Source organism: Maylandia zebra, linkage group LG2 (assembly GCF_041146795.1).
Source record: "Maylandia zebra isolate NMK-2024a linkage group LG2, Mzebra_GT3a, whole genome shotgun sequence".
Lineage (NCBI taxonomy): Eukaryota > Metazoa > Chordata > Actinopteri > Cichliformes > Cichlidae > Maylandia > Maylandia zebra.
This window is the reverse complement of record NC_135168.1, coordinates 41,631,010-41,657,614: the sequence shown is the minus strand read 5'-3', so window position 1 is coordinate 41,657,614 and position 26,605 is coordinate 41,631,010. Positions and strand designations below refer to the sequence as shown.

Below are 26,605 nucleotides of genomic sequence, written 5' to 3'. Positions count from 1 at the left end.
TAAGTTGTTTATTTGGTTTTTAAATGTGAAATCCACTTAAATTTACACGTAATGAGTAAAAGCAAAAATAATAATAATAAAATATAAAAGACAAAAGATAAATAAATAAATAAATGTTAAACACAGTCAAGTTGAATACCTTTTAAAATCACAGAGTTTTTCTATTTCTAATTTTGGTGATAATATTTATAAATGCTGAATCTGGTGTTTGCAGACAAAGCTCATTTCATCAGCGGACGAAGACCAAGTGCCTTCATGTGTTCTGAGGGTTGTGGGAGGGGTTGAAGGAGGAGTGTGTGTGCATGTTAGCATGTGTGTGTGTGCGCGTGTGTTTGCCTACAGAAAGAAGCAGAACAAGCTTAGTGTGTTTGGTCTGCGTGGTGGGGAGCTGTCCATTGTCACCGGTGCTGAAAGTGTATTGCTGCTTCCCCACTTAAAGGGGAACGCATTTGATAAAGAGGAGGAAAAGAAAGAGGAAGAAGAAGGACAGAAAAAGCAACGAAGAGTTCATGAGACTGCTTCATTACTGCAACCCCACAGGCTGTCCGCAGAAGGAAGTTTCATGGAAACTTGGAATGTAAGAGAATCTCTAATAAGCTGTAGTTGTCTTACTCGGACACCAAATTTTACTTCCTCAACACACCTTCTTTCTCTCTCTCTCTTCCTCTCTTCTCTCTCTTTCTCACTCTCACTATATGCACATCTCACTAATTTGGACACGCACAGAGGTGAGCTGGAGAAGGCAAAGAAAGAGCGGGGGAGGGAAAGCAGAGAAAAACAGAGGGAGATCACCATTCCTCCTTTCCCCTCCAGCTTAGGAAGACGAAAGGCGACGTAGTAAGCCTCTATCTTCTGCTCCTTTTGCCGGTGTTGGATACATATACTAAGAAGAAGTTGTATTGATCTGAGAGTGCTGCTACTGGTGGTGCTGACTTGGACCTGGAAACCCTGTCCTGCTCTGGCCCTGCTCAGCCTGCTGCATCCCGGGTCGCTGTCAGGATGACAGGGTGTGCAAAACGCTGCAAACAAGGTCTTGTCAAGTTTGCTGTGACCCTTCACAAACTGGTCACTGGGACTCTCATCAAAGGTACGTATGTGCTTGAGCCATGGCTATATTCCTAAGTTCTTGAATTTGCACAAGTTGCTTGCTCAGAAAGTGGGTGCTGCAGACAGTGATAGTGTTGCAGGAAAGCCTATTAGCACACAATCAGAAGTGAAAGTTCAGTCCACTTCATTGTTCATCTTCAGCTCGTGCAACTCTTTTCTTCACTCTCCGCGGCATCTACTCTTGTCTGCTATTGACCTCGTTCTGTTCAGTATGTTCTCCACAGGGGGGGGGGGGGGGACTGAAAAAGACAGAGATGAAGGGAGTAAGCGACTAATAGAGAGGAGAGATAAAGTTGATACAGAACAGAGTGTGTGCGAGTGTGCTCCTGTGATAAATGTGAGTAATAAAAAGCGTCGGTGTGGCAGCGGCGGGGAAAGGAGTTGCACACACATGTCGAGAGGAAACGAAGGGCTTTACTATTGTGATTTATTAGTGGTTAATATGTGTGTATGTGCTTGCATGTTTCTTGTGTCTTCATGTTACTGGCCTGATGTTTTTGTGTGCGCGCGTGTGCAGCATTAAAGCGATCCATTTTACTGCCGAAGCAGGAAAGCAGTGCAGGCAAAAGGCACACAGAGCCGTGCTTCAGAAACTGTTTGCAGCATAGCAGCTGCTTGAAGGCACACGCACAAGCCTCCTCAAATGCACACATACACACAAACACACACACACTTACTGTATAATACTCTTTGAGCCAGCTGAAATTGTTTCTGGTGGGATGGGAAATTTCTAAGAATTCAGTGAAACACATACAGTAGATGCACAATAGGCTTACTCAAATGCATGCACGCACACACTCACAAACATGTCTGTGGATGGCTCAAGCTTTCAGCCACAGTGGGTAGAATTGCCCTCGAGGTCTCACACACTCATAACGTCATGAAGGAGCTTCTGCTGAGGTTTGGTTGCATAACAAATCAGTCTTTAGAAGACAAACCAAAAGAGCAACCAGCAGCAAACATAAAGTGCTCCCCTGTCATGCTCACAGGAAATAAAATGCACACTGAGCAGAAAGTAATCACAAACATACACAAATGAGCACATATATGTAAAAAAAAAAAAAAAATACACACGGTCAGTACAACACCCACACAGACAAAAAGGAAATGAGCTGCAGGGAACCAGAGATCTGGCTCTGCAAAATATCAGACACATTGAGGTTCAGGCTCATACGCACACATTGTGTTAACTGAATATGAAAAGAAGATGTGATATGAAGTGGCAGATGAACACTATGAACACTGCAATACTAATTACACCTAGGCTTCGTGCTTGAGCTTTGTTTTTCTGAAATATTTTTTCTTGAGTGCTGGGATCCATTTCAGATCACTTTCACAGTCTGCATCAGAAACTGGATAGTTGTAAACTGGGCGGTTATGAAGCCATTTGGAGAAAAAGGAAAGAGAGTCTAATGTAATGCCGTCTCATTTGGCTCACTGTTTTCCTAATGGTGCTTAATTGTATCTGAAATTCTAATATTTGTTTTCTTTTTAAAGATCAGAATTTTAAATAACTGTATGTGCTGGTGATTTTAGGGTAAACTCCAGAAAACCAATGCACTGCCATTGAGGGACTTTTACTGTGTAGTAATGTCTCCTACAGTTTCTCAACTTATAAGCATCCACAGCTTGTTAGCTCCATGTGCTTATTTTCTCTTTCCTTCTTTAAGAGCAACTAATACTACCAAGAATTACAGCTGTTACCTCTGCACAAGAATGCTCCACTGATCAAAACTCATAAATTCAAAGATCAGATCAGTATTTTACTCTCCCTTAAGAATTATTCGTGATCCGTGAAGTAAAAAATATCATCTACTGAGATATTGATCCAGTCATCCATCCATGCAACCATCTGTCCATCCATAGCAGCAAAGTCCTTTTCTGTTTTTTTTTCTGAGATGCTGATGGTAAAAGGGGACTAGGGTTATTACTTTCTGCAGCCAAGAGGCCTGACAGCATTTTCAACACTTCACTGTAAGTTACAGGCTCTTTTCAGATGACCTTTAAGAGTCAGCATTTTAGGACACTTTAAGAAGACAGTAATAAGCTGCGGGGGACAGAATAGTCTGGTCCTCTCACTGGTAACATGATTTTTATATCAGTTTTTTTTTAAACCAGTAGCAGCATGGCTTTGGAAAGAGAAAATACTTCAAGTGTTTAAATGTATTGAAATGAATTGTAAACACAGGTTTGCTAAGGATTTAGCTCTGTAAAGGCTTTCATAGCAGCACTGACATCTGCTGGTACCTGTGGGAAAATACGAGTTTACGGTGGGGAGAAAATAACATTACATTAAATCGCTAAATTCATGAGTGGTTGTCTTAAGCCATCATCAAATCAGTGACAGCAAACCTCACTAAAGGAATTATGCTTCTGATGTTGCTAATCCCATTTCCCTTTTTGAAATTCATGGCACAAATGTGTTTTGTTATTCTGCAGGAAGACAGGAAAGGGACATTAAGGACTGGGATAAAATAAAATAAAATATATATGCAAATCTGTCCTTTACATCTCAGTAGGACTTTTATGACAGGCAGTGGAGCAGAATTACTTAAAAATTCTCTCTTTTACCATAAAGCTCTCTGACTAAATCAGACTCTGAGCTACACAGCAGCTGAAGTCAGGTTTCTTACTAACTAAATTATAATACCTAAAGCTTTAAGACCTGTAAACATGCTTCTGAAGAACTAAGTTTATCAAAGTCACTTAAGCTCTTTGACACGGCTGACCTTGAAATGGCAAAACATTATGCATGACGTTAAAGACATGAGATACTGCTTGTTACATTTTAGATAGATGTAAAGAAAAATCAGCTAAGAATGAATTTATGCAGTTCAAACAATTAGCAGCTCATTGTGTAAATACTTTGTTGAACATGTTTAAAGATTTATAATAATTCACATACAATGTGGAAAATAGACACTTTTTTTATTTCCATAAAACCGATACAAAAAATAAAAATGTGAACATAAAATTGGAACAAAATAAAAACAGAGATCATAAAATTGGAACTAAGTTTCTGTCTGTGCACCTAATGACAGTTCAATGTGCTCCGTTTTCTTAATGGCCCTACTGGGGACTCCATTGTCCTTAGGTGGACGATGACAGTGTGACCTGGAGGGGTGTGATTGGGAAGAATAGACCACCAGATCGGAACCCGAGTCATGTTTTTTTGGCAAACCTCTGTGCTAACAACAGTTTGTCCTGCTCAAACACCAACTGTTAAGCAGAAATGTGCACTCGGCACAACGCCCAGCATCCAGTAGGCCTTTTGCAGCCAGGTGTGAAGCAGCAGGGATGAAAATCAACACCTCTAAGTTTCGGAACATCTGCACACTGGGTCGGGGCTGAGCTGCTGCCCCAAGTGAAGGAATTTGAGTATCTTGGGGTCTTGCTCATGACTGAGGGGAGAGTGGACCAGGAGATTGAAAGGGGCATCTGCAGTGATGGGGACACTCTACTGGTCTGTTTTGGTAAAAAAAAAAAAGAGAGCCCAGAGTAAAAGCAGAGCTGTCATTTTGCTCCTGCCCCCATCCATGGCCACAATCTCTGGGTAGTGACAGAAAGAATGAAATCAAAGCTGAGGATGCCTCCTAGGTGAGGTGTTTCAGAAATGTCCTGCAGGGACAAAGCCCTGGGGCAATCACATACCATGCTGAACCCAGACAAGTGGCAGAAAATGATGGATGAATGGGTGGACAGTGTATACACTGAATATGATGATTGTAGACTGTTGGTTGTGGGTGTGGAGCTACTGCAGGTGGGGAGTGGGCAGCTAGGTGAAAAATATGAAGTGCGATAAAATTGTTGTTTTTTTTAAGGTAAAGGTATTTTTTAAAAATTCAATACTGTCACCCTTTAAACTTAATTCAACTATTTTGTTAGTAAGTCATAACAACTGTGTAGTCTCCAGAGAAAGAACAATAAGAGGGAATCATTTAACATCATTAATCATTTAACTATTTGCAGACCAAATTATTTAAAAAGTTTCTATTTCTCAAATTCTACTAAAAAACATGCTAACTGGGTTGCTCCAGCGAGTTTAGAAACTTTAATATATCTCTGATGCTGCCTGTCTCGTTTTAGCCAGAGTCCTTTATCTTCGGTGTTTCCTGTCAGTTTAAAAAAAAGGTGTCTAAATAACATTAAAAAAAATTAGAAATTAAAAAAAACATACTAGTTGAATTTTCTGCTTCCCAGAAATCTCTGCCTCTCTTAAGTTCTGCTTTTTTCTTCTAGCTGCAGGCTGTAAAGACTAAATCCCTTTCATCACTTTGGTTTCCCTCTCAGTTCATCTCTGCCTGTCAGTCACTTTCTGCATTGCCTTAGCAGTAAACTTCTCTTCTGCTTCCTGTCATCTCTGAAAACCCTGTAAACATCCTGCCAAGCAGCTCCAGGCTGTAAACAGCCTGCTTGATTTCACTTTTTCTTTTCATGCAGCCTGCCCTCTGGTGCTTCCTCCTGGCATACAAAAGCAACCTGCCTGGATGTAGAAATGTGCGCTCGGCTGTGATCTGGGCAAATGCGATGGCACCTGATGGGAGTCATCAGCAAACAAAACCCTGTTTGGCTGAAAATCCCCAGCCACGCAGAGAAAATACTACTAAAAAATCTCTTCTTATCTGCAGGCTGAATAAGGCAAGAACCCCTGAAACTACTTGCTTCTCACAATAAATTGAGCCCAATTCGTGACCTGAATCCAGTCTTTCTTTATGTGCTTTAGAAACAGGAGGAGAAAAAGATGTTGGTGTTCACTAATGAGAACAACCCAGCATGATTTTTAGTACCCCAATTATAAATGGCTAATAATATTAGGTGACGAAGACCAGAAATGACCTTTTAAAGAGAACTATGTATTCATGTTGTTGAGAATAGATTCCTTCATATAGATCAGAGTTAAAGAGAATATAGTTTGTGATTTCTTTCAACATTATAATATTGCGGTTAATGAGTGTAAGAATACAAAATAGAAAATAGGCCTGGGATGGGAACAAAGAACTGAGGTACAGGGCAGGAGGACAATCAACCCCCACCCCCAGGACACTAGCAAGAGTTACTGAGGGTGAGGAGCAGACAAAGGGCAAACGGGCACTACCATAAAAGGAGATGGGGGTCAGGGTGTCAGCACCCTTGGCCACTGTACTAGTGTATTTCCATTGTGGGGGTGTTTACTGTATAGGGGGGAGGAGACCAGAGGTTATAACTGTAACTGTTGTGTGGAGTTCTTTAGATCAGCCTTTAGCATAGGAATGCAGTGTGCTGATCTCCAGATGCACCTCTAAGAATAATGAGTAATAAAATGATTGTGTAAAACATGGCAGCATCTTAGCGTGATCTCTACCAGGACCAAAAGAATCGCAGAGACCAGTGTTGTCTCAACAATGTTTATGAGTAATATCCATATGTTGTATTTGTGTTTATCAGACTGGACAGCAGAGGGCATCAGGTTACTCTTTCTCTCTTTCCTTTCCAGATTACTGTAACCACACATTCCCACATTTTCAGAGCAGATTAGAGAAAAATGTAGTGTTTAAAGCTTTAAATATTCACTATCTCAAAGTGCTGGCACACGAGGCAGCTTTTCCTTTGATGGCTGATGCATGATGGACAGCAAGGCGGATTTTCAGACTCAGGGTTCACAGTTGTCAGCCACAGTGACCTAGCTGTGCATTCCTCATAAGTACTTAATGAAATATTCACTAACTCCTCTTTTTTTCCATCAGATATTTGCTCCAGGCTCCCTCTTGCTTTGAGTCGGGGGTGGTGGTGGTGGGGGGGCGGGGGGTTGGCGACTTGGCTCGTATTTGTATTCAGAAAAGAGGAGGAAAGAGTAAATAAGAACAAAGAGCAAGGAGGAAAGAAAAATGAGAAGATGGATGAGGGTGTGCACATGATTGCACATTTTTGCACATATGCTCTGAGTTGGATATTGATGTGTGTGTGCTATTATCTCATTGAGTGTGCTCGACAACTGCGTGCGTGTGTGTGTGCGCGTGCTGCTTAGCTCCAAAATGCTGTCATATCACTTTTAATGTGCCATAGGGGACACGGCGAATATTTAATACAAAATATAATGCATAATAATTCTTATGAAAAAGGCTCTCTGAGGTGGGGACGCCACTCTCCCCCCCTAAACGCTGTAATCAATCCCCAAGCTGCATACAATTAACACCTCCATCACTTTCATCTGCAGTGAGGAAGGGAACGAGACACAGAAGGGGAGAGTCAATAGAGTTGTTTGCATTCAGTTCACATAAACCACTGGGGCACTGATGAAGTAAAGAAATAAGACCTGATTCCCTTCAACAAAAATGTCAATTTTATATTTATTTACAGATGAATACACTCATCTGCTAACTATCTGCTTCCAGGAATAGCAGGCCGGCTAGTGAAGGCTGAATGTGTCTGAGAACAGTAACACCCACAGGCAAGGTGACGCTGTCTGCAAAACATTTATGGCAAATGAAGCAGAAAATATTTCAGCCAAGCTTAAGAGTAAATGGATAAACAGCTTTTGTGTTAGTGCGTCTCTCAGTGTTAATGTCCTGTGCAACTTCACGTCAAGCTGCACAGAGCTTAAAGAGCCCTCGGAAATGTGTCATCTGTGTATCGACCCGGGGGGAAGAAGGTTAGATGGTGTTTTTCACGTTCTGACAGGCGACATAAAGTTTGTGTGTGGCGTATGGCGGTGAATTGTTTTGAGAGATGCACTGTGGGACAGAAAAACAGCAGCCATGGCCTTGAGGAGAGACTGTTGTGATGGAGAGAGTCTAAAAGCAGCAAAGATTCACCAACATGGGCTCTTGTTGTTTTCAAACAGTACAACGTGGTTACAGCTGTTTTTAGGCTAAAATATACATTGTTTTTGTTACACATACATGTTTAAGATCATCAAATACATTTTAATATTAGGCAAAGATAACCAGAGTAAATAGAAAAAACTTCAAAATCATTATTTTGTTTTTTAGAGCCATTCAAAGGTGATGTTTTGATATTGATTGTGATGAGCTGGGGTGCTAGTAAGCACGATTACTGAGATTAACAGCACGGTTTAGATAACTTATCGTTCAATCAGATAAAAAAAGTATTTGGACAGTTGCCTCTGCACACCACTACAGAGGATTTTAACTCCCATAATCAAGATGGGATTTAATTGCAGACTTTCAGCTCTAACTCAAGGGGATTAACAAAAGTATTGCATTAATTATTTAGGAAGGCAGTCATTTTTATACATAGCTTTCCATTTTCAGAGGTTTAAAAGTAACTGGACATATGACTAAAAAAACAGTTTCACATCCAGGTGAGGCCATGACTAATTACACAGATAAAGCTTCTGGAGTTGAGTTTAATTGTTGAATTGGCAGCTATTCACTGGAGCGCGCAATAGGAGCTCTTAAGACATGTCGATGCAATGAAGGAGGCCTTCGACGTGTTGAAAAACCAAAACAGTTTGGTAAATTCTTAAACAATAAATGTACTGGCTGGCTCAACAGCACTTGCGGAAAAACCATGGGGGAAAAAAAAGATAGGTTCAAGGTTCTTTATTTGTCACATGCATAGTTATACAAGTATAACACACAGTGAAATGTAGCCTGACACGCTCCTTGACATGTGCAAAAAAATTGGGGGGGGGGGGGGGGGTGTAGAGGAAGAACATTATATATATATATATGGAGGGTGAAGGTAACGGTGGTAATCGGAGCACTAGGTGCGGTGACTCCCAAGCTAGGCGAGTGGCTCGAGCAGATCCCGGGAATAACATCGGAGATCTCTGTCCAGAAGAGCGCAGTCCTGGGAACAGCTAAGATACTGCACAGGACCCTCAAGCTCCCAGGCCTCTGGTAGAGGACCCGAGCTTGGGATAAACCGCCCGCGTGCTGGGTGTTTTATATATACACACACACACACACACATATATATATATATATATATATATATATATATATATATATATATATATATATATATATATATATATATACAGTATATACATTGGGTGAATGTGCAGTAGTAGCAGCAAGCAGGTGAATTCTGTACATTAATATGAATAGACATCTGACTGTTTTACAGGATAGACAATATAAGCATATTTAAAATTAAAGGAATTAAAATGTACATTGTGCCTTGGTTTAGTGTCTGGAAGAGTCCTGTCTCAGTCAATTATAGATGATGTGAGAGGATGACAGGAATAAGAAAATGTAGTCAATTCAAGAACACTCTTGAGGAGGTAGGCGCATGATTGCCAAGGTCTGCTACGAAGAGATCAGTTCATGAATGGAAATATGGGGAGTTTACAAGCAGGTGAAAACCATCCATTGCAAAAACAGAAAGGCCAGATTAGAGTACCATCAAAAAGATCCTGCATAGTTTTTAAAGAATTTTTGGACTGCTGAAACTGAGATTGAACCTAAATGATGGGAAGTGATGAGTGTTTAGTAGGAACTGCTCACTGCTTTTACATACATAAGCAATGCCCATCTAAAATACCACATAGTATATATATATCTATATATAATAGTATTAGACAGTCAATAAGACTATCCTACCATGCTTTTTGAATGCTCAAGTCAACTGAGAGAAGCTGTTGATAATTCTTGTTGCGTTTACCGCTACAATCGACCCCTTTCTCACACACATGTGATCGATTTATAGACTAAGATTGATTATGGTGACTTAAAGACTTTCAGAGATCCTGCTTTGTGTGGCCAGCAGCCTAAATCAGCAGATACTTATGCTGCATTTTTATTTGAACACAGAGCACACCAGCAAATATTAGCTAGCATGATTTTTTTTAAATGAACAATAATAAAATCAAAGTCATGAATTTTCTCCAGTTAACAGGAAAAATGATAAATCCTTCTATTTTTTTTTTATATTTGTGAAGTTATAAACACAATTTCTTTCACTCCTGGTGTGCTGGTTTTGTAGCAGACATTTTAAAAAGGGAAATCTTAAAGCCTGAACAAACACAACTGCATGTCTTAATAGGGGTTATTTGTGTTTTTATGATTTTGGTGAAATGATCCTTTACATGATGATTATGCGGTATGATATAGTCATAGCAACCAAATTACTCCACTGGGCCTTTTATACACTTTGCTTTGTGGTCTGTGTTGGTGCAACTAACACATGCTTGGCTTTGTTAAAGGAAAACCAACATGCGATTGTCTCTTTGCTGCAGAAATAGTCTGCTCTCCGTGGCGCTACACGTCTTTCCCGTGTCTGGCAGGATCGTTGAGCTCGTCTCCTTTGCTTCTCACTTCAGTAAATCAATCTGTTTGTCCTGATGACTCAGATGTCACTAAGCCTGTTAGGAGCCAGTCTTCAATCTTGCTTCCTAATACTGCATCTAACTGTTCTGTCTGTAGCTCTCCTTCTTTTCCTCCTCACCTACACCCCTTCGGCCCTCCCTCCTAGAATTACTCCCATCTGGTCTTCAGAATATCTGCTCCTGTTTGTCTTGCTGTCTTCTTGCCACTTCCTATACTCTTTCCTTCCCTCTGCATTTCCCTCTCTCTCTGCCCTAATCTCTTCTCCTCTGTGCGGTTATCACTATGACAGATTCCATTCAGCCTTCATCTAATAAGACCGGACAGCAGCTAACCAGCCAATTTATTATTCACTGCCTGTTCACCACTTTCTGTGCTTGTCAACACCGTCTGTATGCTGTCAAACGCTTTCTACCTTTCAACTCCACAGTCTAACCCCATGTACTTTTCCTTTGCCTCCATTCATTCACCCAGGCTGCCGTCTCAATCCCATAAAAGGTCTGTTGTGTAATGGTTAATAAATGATGAGAGAAGGGTTGGCTGGCACTCAGAACGATCCAACGAAGGCTGGACAGGACTGAGTAGCAGCACACACGATGTCAAGCTAATGTCTTGGAAGGGTTTGGCACTCGGCCTAATGTGATGAACCTGTTGCCGTTACTGTTACTGGACTGCAACTAAACAGTCTAGAGTGCTATTTTAGTTTCACTGTATTAAAATGACTAGAAAGCTAATGGCTCAGTTAATCCGTGTTTGTTATTGTTTAAAGTATTTAAACAAAGGTGATGATTTACAGTAGCTCCATTTCTTAAAGAAATCCTTTAATGATCAGGTCAGCTGATCATTAAAGGATGATTGCATGAATTATTCATGTCATCTTTTAATAAGCTTATGCATTGTCACAACACTTTTTTTTTTGCCAAGCTCTCGTATGGATGGTCAGAGAATCATCAAAGTCCAGCACATCCCAAAGATGCTCAGTGGGGTTGAGATCTGGACTCTGCGGTGGTGAACCCATGTGTGAAAATGATGTCTCATGCTCTGTGAACCACTCTTTGATTATTTGATTGCTATGAAATCTGGCACTGTCATCTTGGAATATGCTTGCACCATCAGGGATGAAAAAAAATTCCACTCATGGAAAAAACTGACCATTCAGTTTATCCAGAAACTACACCTCCAGTCCAGGGGAACGTTCTTACCCATTTCCCTTAGCTGAATTTTTTCTTGGCCTTGCAGTGATTTTTACCCGAGTTAATTTACATGAATGACAGCAGCATCATTACCTTAAGACAGACAGCTTTGTGTAACCAGTTTAATCATAGTGATAATTGTTCCCTACCTGAACAGACTAATTATTCCTTTTTCACATGACTACAAATCGGTCCCCAAGAATAACACAATGTTAACCCAGTCTGTGTGCCTCCCTAAACAAGAAATATTTTGTGCTTAACATAACCAGACTTTAATTCTACCTATGTAAAATCAGAGAGCTGTTTTTGTAGTTTCTGGAGGCAGTCATATATAATTGATGGATCTGAAACTCTTTTCTCATTCTCCAAAACAAACATTGTATTTTTTTTTGTTTCATTTTCCACAATGCTACTGTCGTATTGAGAAATGGTAGATGTACAATTGTCATCGCATTGCCTCAGGAATAACTGTCAAGTGGTTACAATAACTGTGACAGCGACCACTCTGACTGTGAAAGTAAATGTCATTATTTTTCTGCCACCATTTAACGTGCTGACGCCTGGTTGATGACTTTAACCCCTGTCCAATCGATGTCATGACCTCTTTTGGGCAGCTGTTCACAATTGGCTGATGCTGTCTGAGCCCAGTATTTCTTCACTTTCTTCATTTAAAGTGCTGCACGATGGTGACATGACTGCAAAATGACATAGGTCCTTAGCAACCTTGCTTTTACATAGGAATATCAACAAAACACAGCCACTTAGTTACTTGAGATGAGTAGTTGAACAATCTTATTGAGTCAAGTCCCTACAAAGTCACATCACATCAAATCAGGCTTCAGTTATATGCAGACCTTTGCTAATCTGTGTGAGAGTGCTCATAGTGGTCCAAGTTGGACCACAATTTGTCACGGTCCTGGGTCTTATGACCCAGTGTTTTGAGTTTCAGTTCTTTTGATGTTCATAGTGTATGTTTAAGCTTATCAGGTTTCCTAAGTTTATTTGTTATCATGCCTAAGTGTTTCTAGTTCTTATTATTTCCCCCTCGTGTTCCAACTATGTTAAATCTTGTCAAGGTCTGCGGAGGCAGACCGTGCGGAAAGGTGTGTGGTGGACCCAGGTGCGAACACAAACGAGGATGCAGGAGTGGATTCCAACAAAAACGAGCCTTTTATTATGGCTGAAAAACTCATAGAAAAGAACAACAAAGTAACTGAGGGAAAACCTGAACATAGACTGGGAAACTATGACTCTAATGAGATTTAGACAGCAAAATGCAAACTATGGCTGGGATACTACGACAAGGGGTAGGGGAGACAACACAGACGACGCGACACAGGCTACATGAAACACAGAGACTAAATACACATGAGGGATGATCAGGGGAAGTGGATGCACACGGGGAACACAGGTGACACTGATAATCATAACAAGATACGGCAGGAGTGAACGTAACACTGATGGGAGATGGGCAAGGTAAAGCAGGACGTACACAGAGGTTCAAACAGGAGGGGAGAGAGCACGGGGAGAACGCAGACATAACGGGCTGGGGAAAACACAGAACAAAGCACAAAGGGAGACGAGGGCTCACAAATACATAGAGGGCACACAGGGGGGAGAGAGCCATGAAGGGAAAACACTTAGGGAACAACACAACAGGGCAACTCAGAAAACATGGCCTAAACAAGGAACAAAATACAAAAATACATGAAAACTAAGAATACTGGGCCCACATGGCCCAGGACCATGACACCACCCCCCCCTAAAGGGCTGGCTCCCGACAGCCCAAACCCGAGAAACAAAAACAAAAACAGAAAACAACCCACCCAGGGCGGGAGGCGGGGGACCAGGACGGAGGGACCAGAACGGGAAACAAAATAAACAACAGAAAACACGGGAGCACATGACCACAGTCAAAACAAAGTTCAGGGGGCCGACCCAGAGCCCACAGGCACCAGAGTTCACGGGTCACACGGTCGGGGGGCCGACCAGGCGGGTGGCACAGGTGGCAGAGCTGGTCCGGAGGCCGGCCGCGCGGAAGGCAGCGGCGGCGGCGAAGGAGACGGAGCAGTTCAGGAGGCCGGCCGCGCGGAAGGCAGCGGCGGCGGCGGAGGAGACGACGGAGCAGTTCAGGGGGCCGGCCGCGCGGAAGGCAGCGGCGGCGGCGAAGGAGACGGAGCAGTTCAGGGGGCCGGCCGCGCGGAAGGCAGCGGCGGCTCTCCAGTGTCAGGCGTGCTGGCCATGGCCCGGTGGGCACAGGACCAGACGAAGCACAGGCCGAAGCCGCGGCAGACGAGGCTGAAGGCTCGGAGGCTGGACCAGGCGAAGGCTCTGAGGCTGGACCAGGCGAAGGCTCTGAGGCTGGACCAGGCGAAGGCTCTGAGGCTGGACCAGGCGAAGGCTCTGAGGCTGCAGCTGACGAAGGCTCTGAGGCTGCAGCTGACGAAGGCTCTGAGGCTGCAGCTGACGAAGGCTCTGAGGCTGCAGCTGACGAAGCACAGGCTGGACCAGGCGTAGCAGAAGGTGGCTGGATGGGCTCCTCGGGCCCTCCAGCTGATGTGGCATGGTGCTGGACGGGCTCCTCGGGCCCTCCAGCTGACGTGGCATGAGGCTGGTGCGGTTCTCCCGAACCCCCAGCTGACGAGGAAGGTTGCTGAACGGGCCCCTCGGACCCTCCAGTTGAGACAGGAGGCTGAACGGGCCCCTCGGACCCTCCAGCGGAGACAGAAGGCTGAACGGGCCCCTCGGGCCCTCCAGCTGACGTGGCATGAGGCTGGTGCGGTTCTCCAGAACCCCCAGCTGACGAGGAAGGTTGCTGAACGGGCCCCTCGGACCCTCCAGCGGAGACAGGAGGCTGAACGGGCCCCTCGGACCCTCCAGCTGACGAGGCTTGAGGCTGAACGGGCCCCTCGGACCCTCCAGCGGAGACAGGTGGCTGGATGGGCTCCTCGGGCCCTCCAGCAGACGAGGCGTGAGGCTGAACGGGCCCCTCGGACCCTCCAGCGGAGACAGGTGGCTGGATGGGCTCCCCGGGCCCTCCAGCGGAGACAGGTGGCTGGACGGGCCCCTCGGACCCTCCAGCTGACGAGGTAGATGGCGGCGTGGGAGCCGCGGAGTCCTGGATGAGCTCATCCGAGCTCCCAGCAGGAGCTGATGCAGAGCCAGAGAGATTTGAGACCCCTGGCTGAATGTGAAGCTGACCAGCGGACCGTACTGCTATCGGGGACTGGGCTACAGGAGCTACTGGGGCCTGCGCTACGGGCGGCACTGGAGCTACTGGGGCCTGCGCTACGGGCGGCACTGGAGCTACTGGGGCCTGCGCTACGGGCGGCACTGGAGCTAACTGAACTGAGGGTGGCTGCGAGGGAGCTAACTGAACTGAGGGTGGCTGCGAGGGAGCTAACTGAACTGAGGGTGGCTGCGAGGGAGCTAACTGAACTGAGGGTGGCTGCGAGAGTGCTAACTGAACGGAGGGTGGCTGCGAGGGAGCTAACTGAACTGAGGGTGGCTGCGAGGGAGCTAACTGAACTGAGGGTGGCTGCGAGGGAGCTAACTGAACTGAGGGTGGCTGCGAGGGAGCTAACTGAACTGAGGGTGGCTGCGAGGGAGCTAACTGAACTGAGGGTGGCTGCGAGGGAGCTAACTGAACTGAGAGGGGCTCAGAGCGCCGGCGGCAAGAGTGCCGCTTCTTTCTATCCGTGGAAGCGGGCGGGGTGAGCGGTGGAAGTCCCTGGCAACTCCGGGGACCCCCGAGAGCGAGGCGCGTTCCCCGAAAGACTTGCTCACAGTCGGGGGTCAGCCACGGCTTCCACCGGAGCTTCTCCTCCAGCTCCGCGAGAACCACCTGCTCCCGTTCCGCGATGTCCCGGGCAGTGATTTGTGGGGACATCTCCTCAGAGCCGAAAATCACTGCTGACACGGACTCGGAGGCGGCTTCGGCCAGCGGTTCCGGCCCAGGCGACTGCTCTGGCGACACCCCGGACTCTGGCTGCGCTGACGTGCGGCGGCGACGAAGGCGCCGCTTCCTCCTAGCAGCGGCTGTTGACACAACATTGATAGCTGTGACGGCTGGCTCCTCATCCTCCGACCACATCCGTGCCAGAAAGGAGGCTGGAGAAGCGAAGTCCGAGCGAAACGGCGAGGGTGAGCGGCTCGTGTACGAAGGCATGGATGGTAGCGACCCCAGGTTGCGTCCGAGTCTCAGTGAGCCAACTTTAATCACCCCGGAGCCGCAAGATGGTGGAGGCGGTGATGGGGAAGTTGCGTGACAGCGGAACGGTGGTGACGCGGCCCGTGCGCTGGGCGCCTGCTCCTGAGGACGGGGTTGGAGGATGGTGCGGAGGTAATCAGAAATCAGGGGGGGTAGCGCCTCCCACAGCCAGGGGAACACGGTTACGCTCACCCGCAATGGGTGAAGCAACTCCTCCGTATCCTCCTCCCCGGAACGCTGCATCCACTGACAGCATAGCGCTTCCACTGTCTGAACGACCTCCCTTCTCTGTGTCGCTGGGTCCATACTGGTCGCGTCGTACTGTCAAGGTCTGCGGAGGCAGACCGTGCGGAAAGGTGTGTGGTGGACCCAGGTGCGAACACAAACGAGGATGCAGGAGTGGATTCCAACAAAAACGAGCCTTTTATTATGGCTGAAAAACTCATAGAAAAGAACAACAAAGTAACTGAGGGAAAACCTGAACATAGACTGGGAAACTATGACTCTAATGAGATTTAGACAGCAAAATGCAAACTATGGCTGGGATACTACGACAAGGGGTAGGGGAGACAACACAGACGACGCGACACAGGCTACATGAAACACAGAGACTAAATACACATGAGGGATGATCAGGGGAAGTGGATGCACACGGGGAACACAGGTGACACTGATAATCATAACAAGATACGGCAGGAGTGAACGTAACACTGATGGGAGATGGGCAAGGTAAAGCAGGACGTACACAGAGGTTCAAACAGGAGGGGAGAGAGCACGGGGAGAACGCAGACATAACGGGCTGGGGAAAACACAGAACAAAGCACAAAGGGAGACGAGGGCTCACAAATACATAGAGGGCACACAGGGGGGAGAGAGCCATGAAGGGAAAACACTTAGGGAACAACACAACAGGGCAACTCAGAAAACATGGCCTAAACAAGGAACAAAATACAAAAATACATGAAAACTAAGAATACTGGGCCCACATGGCCCAGGACCATGACAAATCTCCCTTGCCCTTCGTGTGTTTCATGTCTGTTGTCTTATGTTGTTATGTCTGCCTCTCATGTTCCTGTTTCATTTTGGAGAGATCTCGTGTTTTTATATTATGGATTATGTTTTGAGTCCTTTGTGGTACTGTTTCGTGTTTCCCTAGATCTCAGTTATGGTTATCTTAGGTTTTGCTCTTTGGCTTCGTCATATGGCTTCCCTGTGTTCCATGTTATGTCCACTGTGATGGTTTTGTACCATATTTCAGGTTCCTATATTCTGTCTCCCCAGTTGCTGTTAAGTTTGCATGTTTAGAATTCAGTCAGTGTGTTTCCTGTTTTACTTTGAAGGTCCATGTCTCATGTGAGTGTTTCTAGTTTTGCTTCCCTTGCCTCGTCCTGCTTTATTACCCTCAGCTGTTCCTCCATGTGTTCCCACTTCCCCTAATCACCTCCTGTGTATTTAAGTCCTCTGTTTTCAGTGTGTGATTGTCAGGTCGTCTGTTGTCCACGCCATGTTTCCCATGCCATGCTTCCAAGTTTCTTGCCTAGGTTTTTCTTATTGCTTGTTTAGATTCCCCAGTTTAGGTTTGTGTTAATTTTGCTTCAGTTTGCCTTGCCCTTTGTTTGTACCTCTTCTACTAGCCTTATTAAACGGCTCGCCTTTTGTTAACATTTCAAGTTCTGTTCCCTGTTCCTTGGCGTCTGCGTTTTGGGTCCTTTTTCAATTCATACAGTCTGCCCTCGCCAGACTGTGACACAATTGCTTGGAGACAGGTTGGCTTTCACCAGGCGACCTCTACCGTCACCTTGCAATTGCCAGTTGTTACCCACGAATTGAGACTGCTGCATGCTAAGTTTCTGACTGCCAAGTTTAGTCACCTCAACTACTTCCAATCTCCAAATGCAAAAAAACTCAATGCAATCACTGGGAAACCACTAATTTTCCCTGGCTGCATGGAGATGTCTGTCCTAGTTTTACTCTAGTGTGACTGAATGAAGGCAACACTTAGTGTTGGTGTTCTGAGGTTTAAAAATCAAACCTCCACACTCAAAACAACCTGAAAATAAACACAAGATTTGCCCAGACCCTCTGACACTTATGCACTTTCATTGGAGCTTTCCAAACTGATTTCAAAGGACAATGTAGAAAAAAATATACTATTTTATAATAGCACTGAAAATATTGCTGGGTACAGATGGCTTATAGTTGCTGCTGGTTGCTACAAAAAGGAAGCCAGCGGCAGGCAAGTCCAGCAGTTCGATGATCCATCTCCCATCTGTGGACTGTTCCGAAACAGTGCAATATTGTCTTTGTTTCCAACAGACAGGAGTCATAACTCTTTAAGTTCTGAGCTGAGTTGAACATGTACATGGAGGCGTTTGCGTCATTGGAGAAGTGATTGATGCTGCAGCTTTTCCTGTGCAGATGTTCTCACTGTTTCTGGGTTTTGGAATTCAAAGATTTTTGAGAAACTTTTGTTCAGGCTTTTTTTTCCAGAGGACAAACCATTCTCACTGCTATAGAATAGAATAGAATACAATAGAATAGAATAGTCCTTTATTTTGATTATACATGTCTTGTGGGTGTTCCACACTAACTGTTCTGGAATAAAATACGAAAAGTAAGACAGCAGGAATAAATAACAAACAGGAGAACTATATACAATCAAAATAAATATATACAAAAACAAGTAAAAGGCACACAACAGAGATCATGACAAGATCCACTGAGTAACTGCTTTGGAGGTCTTTACAGACTAAAAAGTATCATCTTCTTTAGGCTTGAGGGGCTTTTGCCCAAGGTTTTTCAGCTATTTTCAAGGTTAAGAATTGACTTTCTATTCTATTCTGTAATTGCAGCTTGTTTTCTTCAGCCTGTGTTGTTTGAAAACTTGGTATTTGGAAAATGTCAGCTTTGCAGAGACTGATCAAAACAACACGTTTTTCAGCGTTCCCCCTGTGAGCTTTTTCAGTTTATCCACTGGGTTTTCAAAGTGTTTGATCAACCGAAGGCTTTTCTCTCTATTGATGGATGTGTATGTAACCCCTTCACTGAAGTTAAACATCATCACTACAGCAAATCACGCTCCCTTATCTCGCCTATTCAGCCGGGCTTTCAGAATTTAATCAGCATGTCTTTGTGTCATTGCTGTAGTGTGTACTCAAAGACCTGCTTCTCTGTGTTGATTTATTGCCGCTCTTACTTGCTGTAAGCACTGAGTGTTTGTCAGCGTTTGTGCGTATGCGTGCACGCATGTGCAAAATGTTTTTTCCTCTTTAGTGTTTGATTTTGATAAGAGAATCACGTATGATCTCCTCCTTTCTGCAGAGATAGAAAAGGGATAGGGGAGGTGTGAGCTCTTGCATACCCAAAAAATGTCTCTCACCATTGAACGCACTCACTCACGCACACACATACTCCTGCCCTGCAGTGCTCATTTTTCTCACTTTCTTTGTCTATCCACCTTTCACTACCCTGTTCTTAATTTTCTTTTTCTCAGTCTCTTGCACTGCCTTCTTCCCTCTCTTATTTTACTCTGCATTGATCCTGAGCATACAGGCTACTGCAGCTAGCCTTTAATGAATGCCATGCCCTAATGACTTTATCATTGGCCTTGATGGCCTCAGCTCAACCACAGCGATGGCTCAGCTGTAAATTGTTTTCTTAACTAAAGCCATGTGAGGAATTTCAATAAGGGCTGCCATCAGTGGCATCAGCGCAGCCTGCCAATCTGAACAACCGGTGTAACACAGAGGGCACCAAGGGGTTAAGCGTGACTGATGGGAGTAAGGAGTGCATGTATGAGTTGGACTGTGTTGCAGACTGGCATCGCTCTCCTGGGTGTATTGTTGTAGATGGTGTGTGGCCTCTGTGTGTGTGTGTGTGTGTAGTTGATGAGTTCATCAGGAGACTTGAGCACAAAAACATGTCTGATACAGCATGTCGATGCAGTCGCTGACAAATGCGAGGCAGCGTTTCTGAGGACGTAGCTGTGCCACACGTAGAGGGTTTTGTCCATGACCCACCCGCGAGCAGAATAATTACACGCACACAATCGCATACACACACACACACACCACCTGCCACACTTGTGCATGTAGAGATAAAGCAGCGAATGCACTCTCCACACTCAGACTGTTTGCCTGCTGAATAGCAAAGGGGGGCACGGATCAGTCTATTCCTCCCTTATCTCCCCTCACCTCTTGCACTCCTCATCTCACTCCATCTCTTTCTTTCACGGTCTTCCCCTCCCACCCTCTCGCCTCCTCACTTTGCCTCCCCTGCCGTTTGTGAATCCTCCTGATTTGTCTCTGTCTCCTCTTCCTCTTCTCCTCACCCTCTCCTCTTTCTTCTCCTAATTTCCTCATCTCTTCTTCCTCCTCTCGCTTGCCCTCTCTTGAGTTTTGTCCTCCTCTCTTGCCCCATCTCTCCCGTCTCTGTCTCTGCCTTTTCCTGTGCAACAGTGTGCAATTCCCCATTCCCCACCAGACAGACAAAGACACAGAGCGACTCAGACGAATGGGAGAGAAAACGGGAGCAGGGAGAAGCAGAGACATAGAGGCAGATACATGAAGAGGCACAGAGGAATTGATGGGATGACAGTCTGGTGACTGGGGACTGGTGGACAAAGAGATAGAAGGGATGTAAAATAGACAGCTTCAGTGGCAGGGTAGACAAAGGCAGCCTGAGAGTGGATGTGTGCCGCTTATTTCATTTACACACGCATACATAGAAACACACACACGCATACTCTCTCTCTGTCTCTCCCACTGTCTCTCCTCTCACTCACACTCTCTCTCTCACACACACCCTCGAGCAGAAGCGGCAGAGCTGTGTGGGTGTGAGGCAGCATGAGAAGTGATATCTGTACTTCTACACATACAGCTGGCTGATGGACTAACTTAATCACAAATTTACGCTCACCTACTGTACGCATACTTACTAGCACACCTTGATCATAGGCAGGCAGACCAGCGCGCGCTCATAAACACACTCACTTACGCCAGCACGCACAATCTTCCAGCAGCCAGAAGTCAACATGGGTCTTGTGATGGGAACCTTTTCCATGCAATCCAAGCAAGTGTCCTACCACAAAGGTAAGAATTTGTATTTGAAATGCACACACTGAACACGTTTGAATCCTGAATGTGAGGATTTGCATGTTACTGTGAGCAGCATCCATCATGTTGCGTCATTGTGCTTTAGTGATGGAGTCATATATGTTTGCTCAGAGTGGTGAATATGGCACAAGAAGTGCATTATGGTATTAAGATGAATGTGCTGTAAGCTGCAATAAGAAGTTGTATAAAAAAGAGAAATTGTTATTCACTGTTGCTTTAGAGTGCTCCAGGCCACCTGTCCTCTGTTTGAACTGTGGATTTAACAATATACATGTGTCCGTGTGTGTGCATGTGTGCGCGCAACTGTGCCATTGGGCATGTCTATAATAGGTGATGGTATTTACCCCTGTCTGCTTTCCAAACCAGCCCACTCTCTTTCCTGCCACGCTACTGTTTGACAGGTGCTGACACTTGACACATGCATGCTGTACCCAGTATGTATGTGTATTCTTTGTCCACAGAAAATATTTATGCACCTAATTGACTGCTGAAAATGTAGGCGTGTGTGAAGAATCGTGCATTTTGTGTGTGTGGTGGCTGTGGTATTGTGCCGTAAATCAAAGCGTTGTAATCCATCAGCTTTTGGCCGTGGTCTGTCCTGCATCTGTTGACCTTAAACCTTGATGGCTATCGCTGACAGACACAGCGCTGCATCTCAAATACACACAGCAGAGGTTGGAAAATCGGGAGCCAAATCACATCTCGACGAGGAAAACAGAGGGATAAAATTCAGAAATCTCTAATTGGATCATTAACTGGAGTGAGATCATGCAAAACTGTCTGCATGTTGCATATGCTGTGACAAAAGAAAGAAAAAAACACCGGAGGTGATGTAAATGATGTAAATTATATGCTGTGAATGTCCCTCGGGAAAATGCCTTCCAGCTCTATATTCTCAGTGTTTTCCCTGTCCAACAGTGCAGTCAGACAAAGAAGAGCTGAGAAAAGTCCTTAGAGACCCCATAAATGGGCTCCTGAAATACAAACATATATAGCATGCTGCGTGGGTTGTTTATTTCAGTGCCTGACCTGCACCTCATTTTCCTGCGTGGAAACAGCTCTCAGTCGATATGTGCTAAAGAGATACTCAAGGCACATTTTTAGGTTGGTTGTTTTCTGCAGTCCACAGTATGAACATGCGTGTCAGATACTTTGTGTTCGTGGTAGCTACTTCCATTTCAAACGCAGCCCATTTACTCGTTAGGGAAGGCAACAATGCTTACAAAGCAACCAGGATGTAGGGTAACCTCTAAATAGCAGCCACTTTGAAGTTTCCACTGTTAGGGTGTGAGGCGGAAGTGATAGATGAGTAAAAGTGGGAGAGAAAAAATTGAGAAAAGTTGAGAGAGGAGGCGAGGTTGCTTCTCAGGGGGCTGCAATGTGTGTGTCACTGAACGTGTGTGTTTCGCCATCTGCTGCAGTGATAAAAAAAAAGTGCCCTAATGAAAGCAGGCCAGGATTCATTTTGCATGGAAGGTTGACCCACCCTTGATCACAACTCAACATGAGGCAATGGCCAGCTGAGAAGGACTTAAAGTTAACTAGCTGAGGATTCAAACTTTAGATGAAAATTATAGATGTGGATTTAAGGAAGCTGTTAAATTGACAGGACAAAATCAGAAACAATACTTTTCAGCAACTCACTTCTCTTAGTATTAACCGTTGCCATTGCTGACTGAGGGGAATAATGTTATGAACTAGTAATTTTATCTTTATTTTGTATTATTTTGGAGGACCAGGAAGTCTGTATTAGCCCCTTGAACCATAGACTAAAAAGCTGCAAAGTCTGCCCCACTGACTGGGAACAGAACCTCGATCTTACATCTGTATCTTGAGCTCTCAAACGCCAAAAACAAGCCAAAGATAAAGATGCAGTTATGTTAAAAAGAAAGGACACCATCTTTCAGTTTTAAGGTTTTCGTATCAGGAAAATCTGACCTTTATCTGGTCTTATTATATGTTTAACAACAACAAAGTCAAAACTCAGCTGTTCGGCAATGCCAACCAAATGTTCTTGATTAACTGATCATTACCAAGTTTGATCACATCTATAAAAGCAGTGCACAGGTCTGGTGCATTCAGGTGTGTGTTAACACAATACCAAGAATGAAAGATATCAGCAATAATCTGAGAGAAGCAATTGCTGCTGCCCATCAATCTGGGAAAGGTTATAAGGCCATTTCCAAACAAAGTTAAAGTCCATCTTTCTACAGTGAGGAAAGACTACTTACAAGTGGAAAACATTTAAGACAGACGCCAGTAGGGATGGGAATTAAGAACTGGTTCCCAGTAGTCTAGTTCTATTGGAATTGTTAGTCTGCCTTCCTATCAATCTCACTTATCAGTTCTTGCACTACAAGATTTCAGTTTGTGTGTGGAGGAGGAAAACAGTGACACAGTCTACAGCGTGGATATGGACATTACTATTATTTTATTTTATTTAGTATTTTTTTGCCCATAAAAACAAGTGTAATGGTAAAGTGCTAACTGCATCAAGGACAGAAACAGCTTCATTATGCTGCTAACGCAACTTTGCTCTTTGCAAGCATCTGCACAGATAGCATGCTAATGCTAAGCTAGCCAAGAACCCAGAGTGAAAGCTGAGTGAATGCCGACCCCAGCCCAGCAGCCAGACCCTGAATTTCAACAGGTAACAAACTGATGAGCAGTCAGACTCCAGCCAGTTTCTATCTTTCTTTAATAGAATCACTATGACGATCACTTAAAAGTCTCCTCGTGCTGGTTTTCATCTTTTCTTTGTGCTGTTAACTTTTTGTTCTACTGAGAGGCTTTGTGTAATATAAGATGAAGATTATATGTGTGTCCTCATTAGGACAGGGATTTGTGTTGGTGTGTAAGACATTAGCCAGAGCTTTATATTGTGAAACTGTAATTGTGAGACAATGCATTTCAGGTCATTTTACAGAATGACATGAAAGTAATGTAACGAGTAGTAGAAGGAGCAATTAAAAACTCGAATGCATTACTTTAAACAAAGTGTCCTGTATAATAATTACTTATTTGACTAATGACCCTAAGACCAATCACAACAAAGAGGGGAAATACCTCCAACAGGCGCAAACATCTGACCAGATGGTGATGGTCATAGTGGTGACTCTCAAAGCGAAGCTGGTGAGAATCAATAAGGAATCGAATCAATAAGTGATATTGATAATGGAATCGTAATCGCTATATTCTTATCAATTTCCATCCGTAGGTGCTAGTCTTTCCAAACTAGACATCCCAGCAAATTCACCCCAAGGTCAGACTGTGCAATACCCAGAGAAATTGAAAGTGATAAATGCTAAAATTCATGATGGTACAATTGCAAAAAGTCTGAACAAGTATGCCTTCTTTAGAAGGGTTGCCAGGAGAAAGCCTCTTCGCTCTAATAAAAAAAAAAACATACGTAGTAGTATTGCAAAGCTACTTCTGAGCAAACCAAAAGATTTCAGGAACAATATCCTTTGGACAGATACAACTGAAGTAGAAGAGTTTGGCCAAAATGCACAGTGCAATGTTTGTGAAAAAACAAACACCTCGTACCAGCTGTCAAGCACGGTGTTGGAGGGCTGATGATTTGGGCTTGTTTTGCAGCACCTTGCAGTCACTGAGTTGAAGTCCTTGTCAAGTGTAAGGCCGTTAGCTAAGGCTTGGCCCAAATTGGGTCATGTAACATGACTATTAGCAAATCTACAAAAGAATGGCTGAAAAAATTGAAAATGTTTGGCAGTCTCTCAAATGATGTGAGAGACTGTTGAAGTCGTACAAGAAACAATTGTTTAAAAAAAGTTATTGCTCCTAAAGGTTGTTAAACAAGCTCTGGTTCAGTCAACAGTGTACAGTCATAGGTGTACTCAGTTTTTCCCACACACTGCTTTAACTTAATTTTTATTAAATAAATAATAGTATAGTAATATGTCACTTAGTTTTCATCTGAATTAAAAGAAATCTTATCCTAGTAGGTGTTTACATATAAGTAAAAATAAATAAATAGATAAAGATGTTTTTTACAGTGCAAACTCCACAAATGTTATCACATGGATTTTTGGTTTGTTAGGTCCATTTGAAATCAGGAGCCAAAGTTAACAAACACATCTCAGCAACTGTTTCATGTATTGATGCCTGACTTTGTGCATAGATTGATCACCGAGGTTGTTTAAAAATATGGTGTAATTAAAGCACTGCAACAAGAAAAGGCACTCTTATTTTTTTGCTTGATAGATTGACCTTCTAAAATTGCTTGCTAATGTATAGTGACGTCAAAGGGAGATCAGAAGAATGGTACAGCCTGGCCAACACTATACTATATTTAATCAAAATCTAATGACTGCTAGGTTTTTCCTTTATTCTTTAGCATGTCTATGCATAGCTTTACAATAAATGGCTGTGTGTATTTGCAAATGATCTCTGTGAGCCATAACTCTGGCTTCAGACTGTTTTAATTCGTCTGTTTCAGACTATGTTTTTCTACTCTTGCTTCTGTATGATGTCAGTGAGAGCAGATATCTTTAGTATGGTCATCACAGATGCACAGCTCTAACTAAGAGAAATGCCACCGACTTGCTGTTCAAACATCCTGTTTGGAAAGGCACATCCAATCAGAAGACCTTTGGCTTAAAAGAGGAGGTGCTTATTTTAGACAGAAGTGAACTGAGCCCCAAAATAAGATATCAAGAATTATTTTAAATTGTGAATCGTAGAAAGCTACACTAGTAAATTCCATTATTAAAAATATGGAGCTGAAACATAATGGACCCATTACTTTGGAGTTCAATGACCTTGTATACAGTAAACCATATGACCATATGTGGCAAAGTGGGTAAAAAACTATTATATTTATCTATGTCCCACCACACAGAAACTGAGGGCATGTCAATATGTCATAATGGCATCACTTCCTGTTTGGCAACCTTGATTTGTCGACACCAAGTGTGGCATATAGACGTGGGACTTATTGTTATCGGCACTCCCCATTACCCTTTTATCATAATTCATTTGCGATGGCGACTGCACCCTGCTTAACTTCTCGGCTCCCTCATCGCTGCTTGTAGCTAAATTTTTCTGCCACTTTTGATGGATCCAGTTCATGCCAGCAAGTGACAACGGATGTTAACTCCAGTGATCACATTTAGATAATGCTGTGGACAAAAACCCAGAAAACTCACATCATTTCCTACACATACTCACCATTACATTTTTAAAAATTCAGTATGACATTTGTAATATTAAATTAGTTTAGGACTCAAAGCACAAGAGACTCGAAACCCTTTGACTTGGAAAACCGGTTGCAAAACTGTGTTTATTTTCAGGAGGACACGGGTTACTAATGTTGGCATTTATCTTAGAGATGCGCAGTGAAAGCCCCATTCGATAATGTAGCCTATAATTAATTCATTGCTCTGCAGCAGTCATGTATCCACAAGAAGAACTGGTTAGATATTAATTGCAGGGTTGGTGGTTTGATCCCAAGCCCCTCCTGTTTGTTTTGAAGTACCCTTGAGAAAGAAATTAAGCTTGCTTGCTCCCCATTGCCAGGACTGTGTTGTGCATGGGGAATGAAAGTCCCTCTGTAAAGCACTTTGGTTTTAAAAAGCTAGATAAATGCAGTCCATTTACAGTCCTATCCAGCACATATTGTGGTGATGAATTGACTGGAATGAATTAAAACGAGTTGCTAAACTACACAACTATAGTGGGTGCTTTTGCTTT

General features: G+C 43.8%; 1 protein-coding gene across 4 annotated transcripts in view; it reads left to right on the top strand.

The window, feature by feature from the left end:
- The first annotated feature begins 389 nt into the window (after window positions 1-389).
- The window catches only part of kcnip1a (Kv channel interacting protein 1 a), a 49,878-nt gene continuing 23,662 nt past the window's right edge, over window positions 390-26,605 (top strand). Inside the window, exons 1-2 of one of the 4 annotated variants that reach the window (XM_076874083.1) lie at window positions 390-577; window positions 814-1,087. In XM_076874083.1, the coding sequence (XP_076730198.1) occupies window positions 1,000-1,087 (88 nt within the window). In that variant the 5' untranslated portion in view covers window positions 390-577; window positions 814-999. Of the gene's footprint in view, window positions 1,088-20,054; window positions 20,870-26,605 lie in introns of those variants that run through there. The other 3 variants (XM_076874073.1, XM_004545439.6, XM_012917587.4) reach the window with 3 other exon arrangements.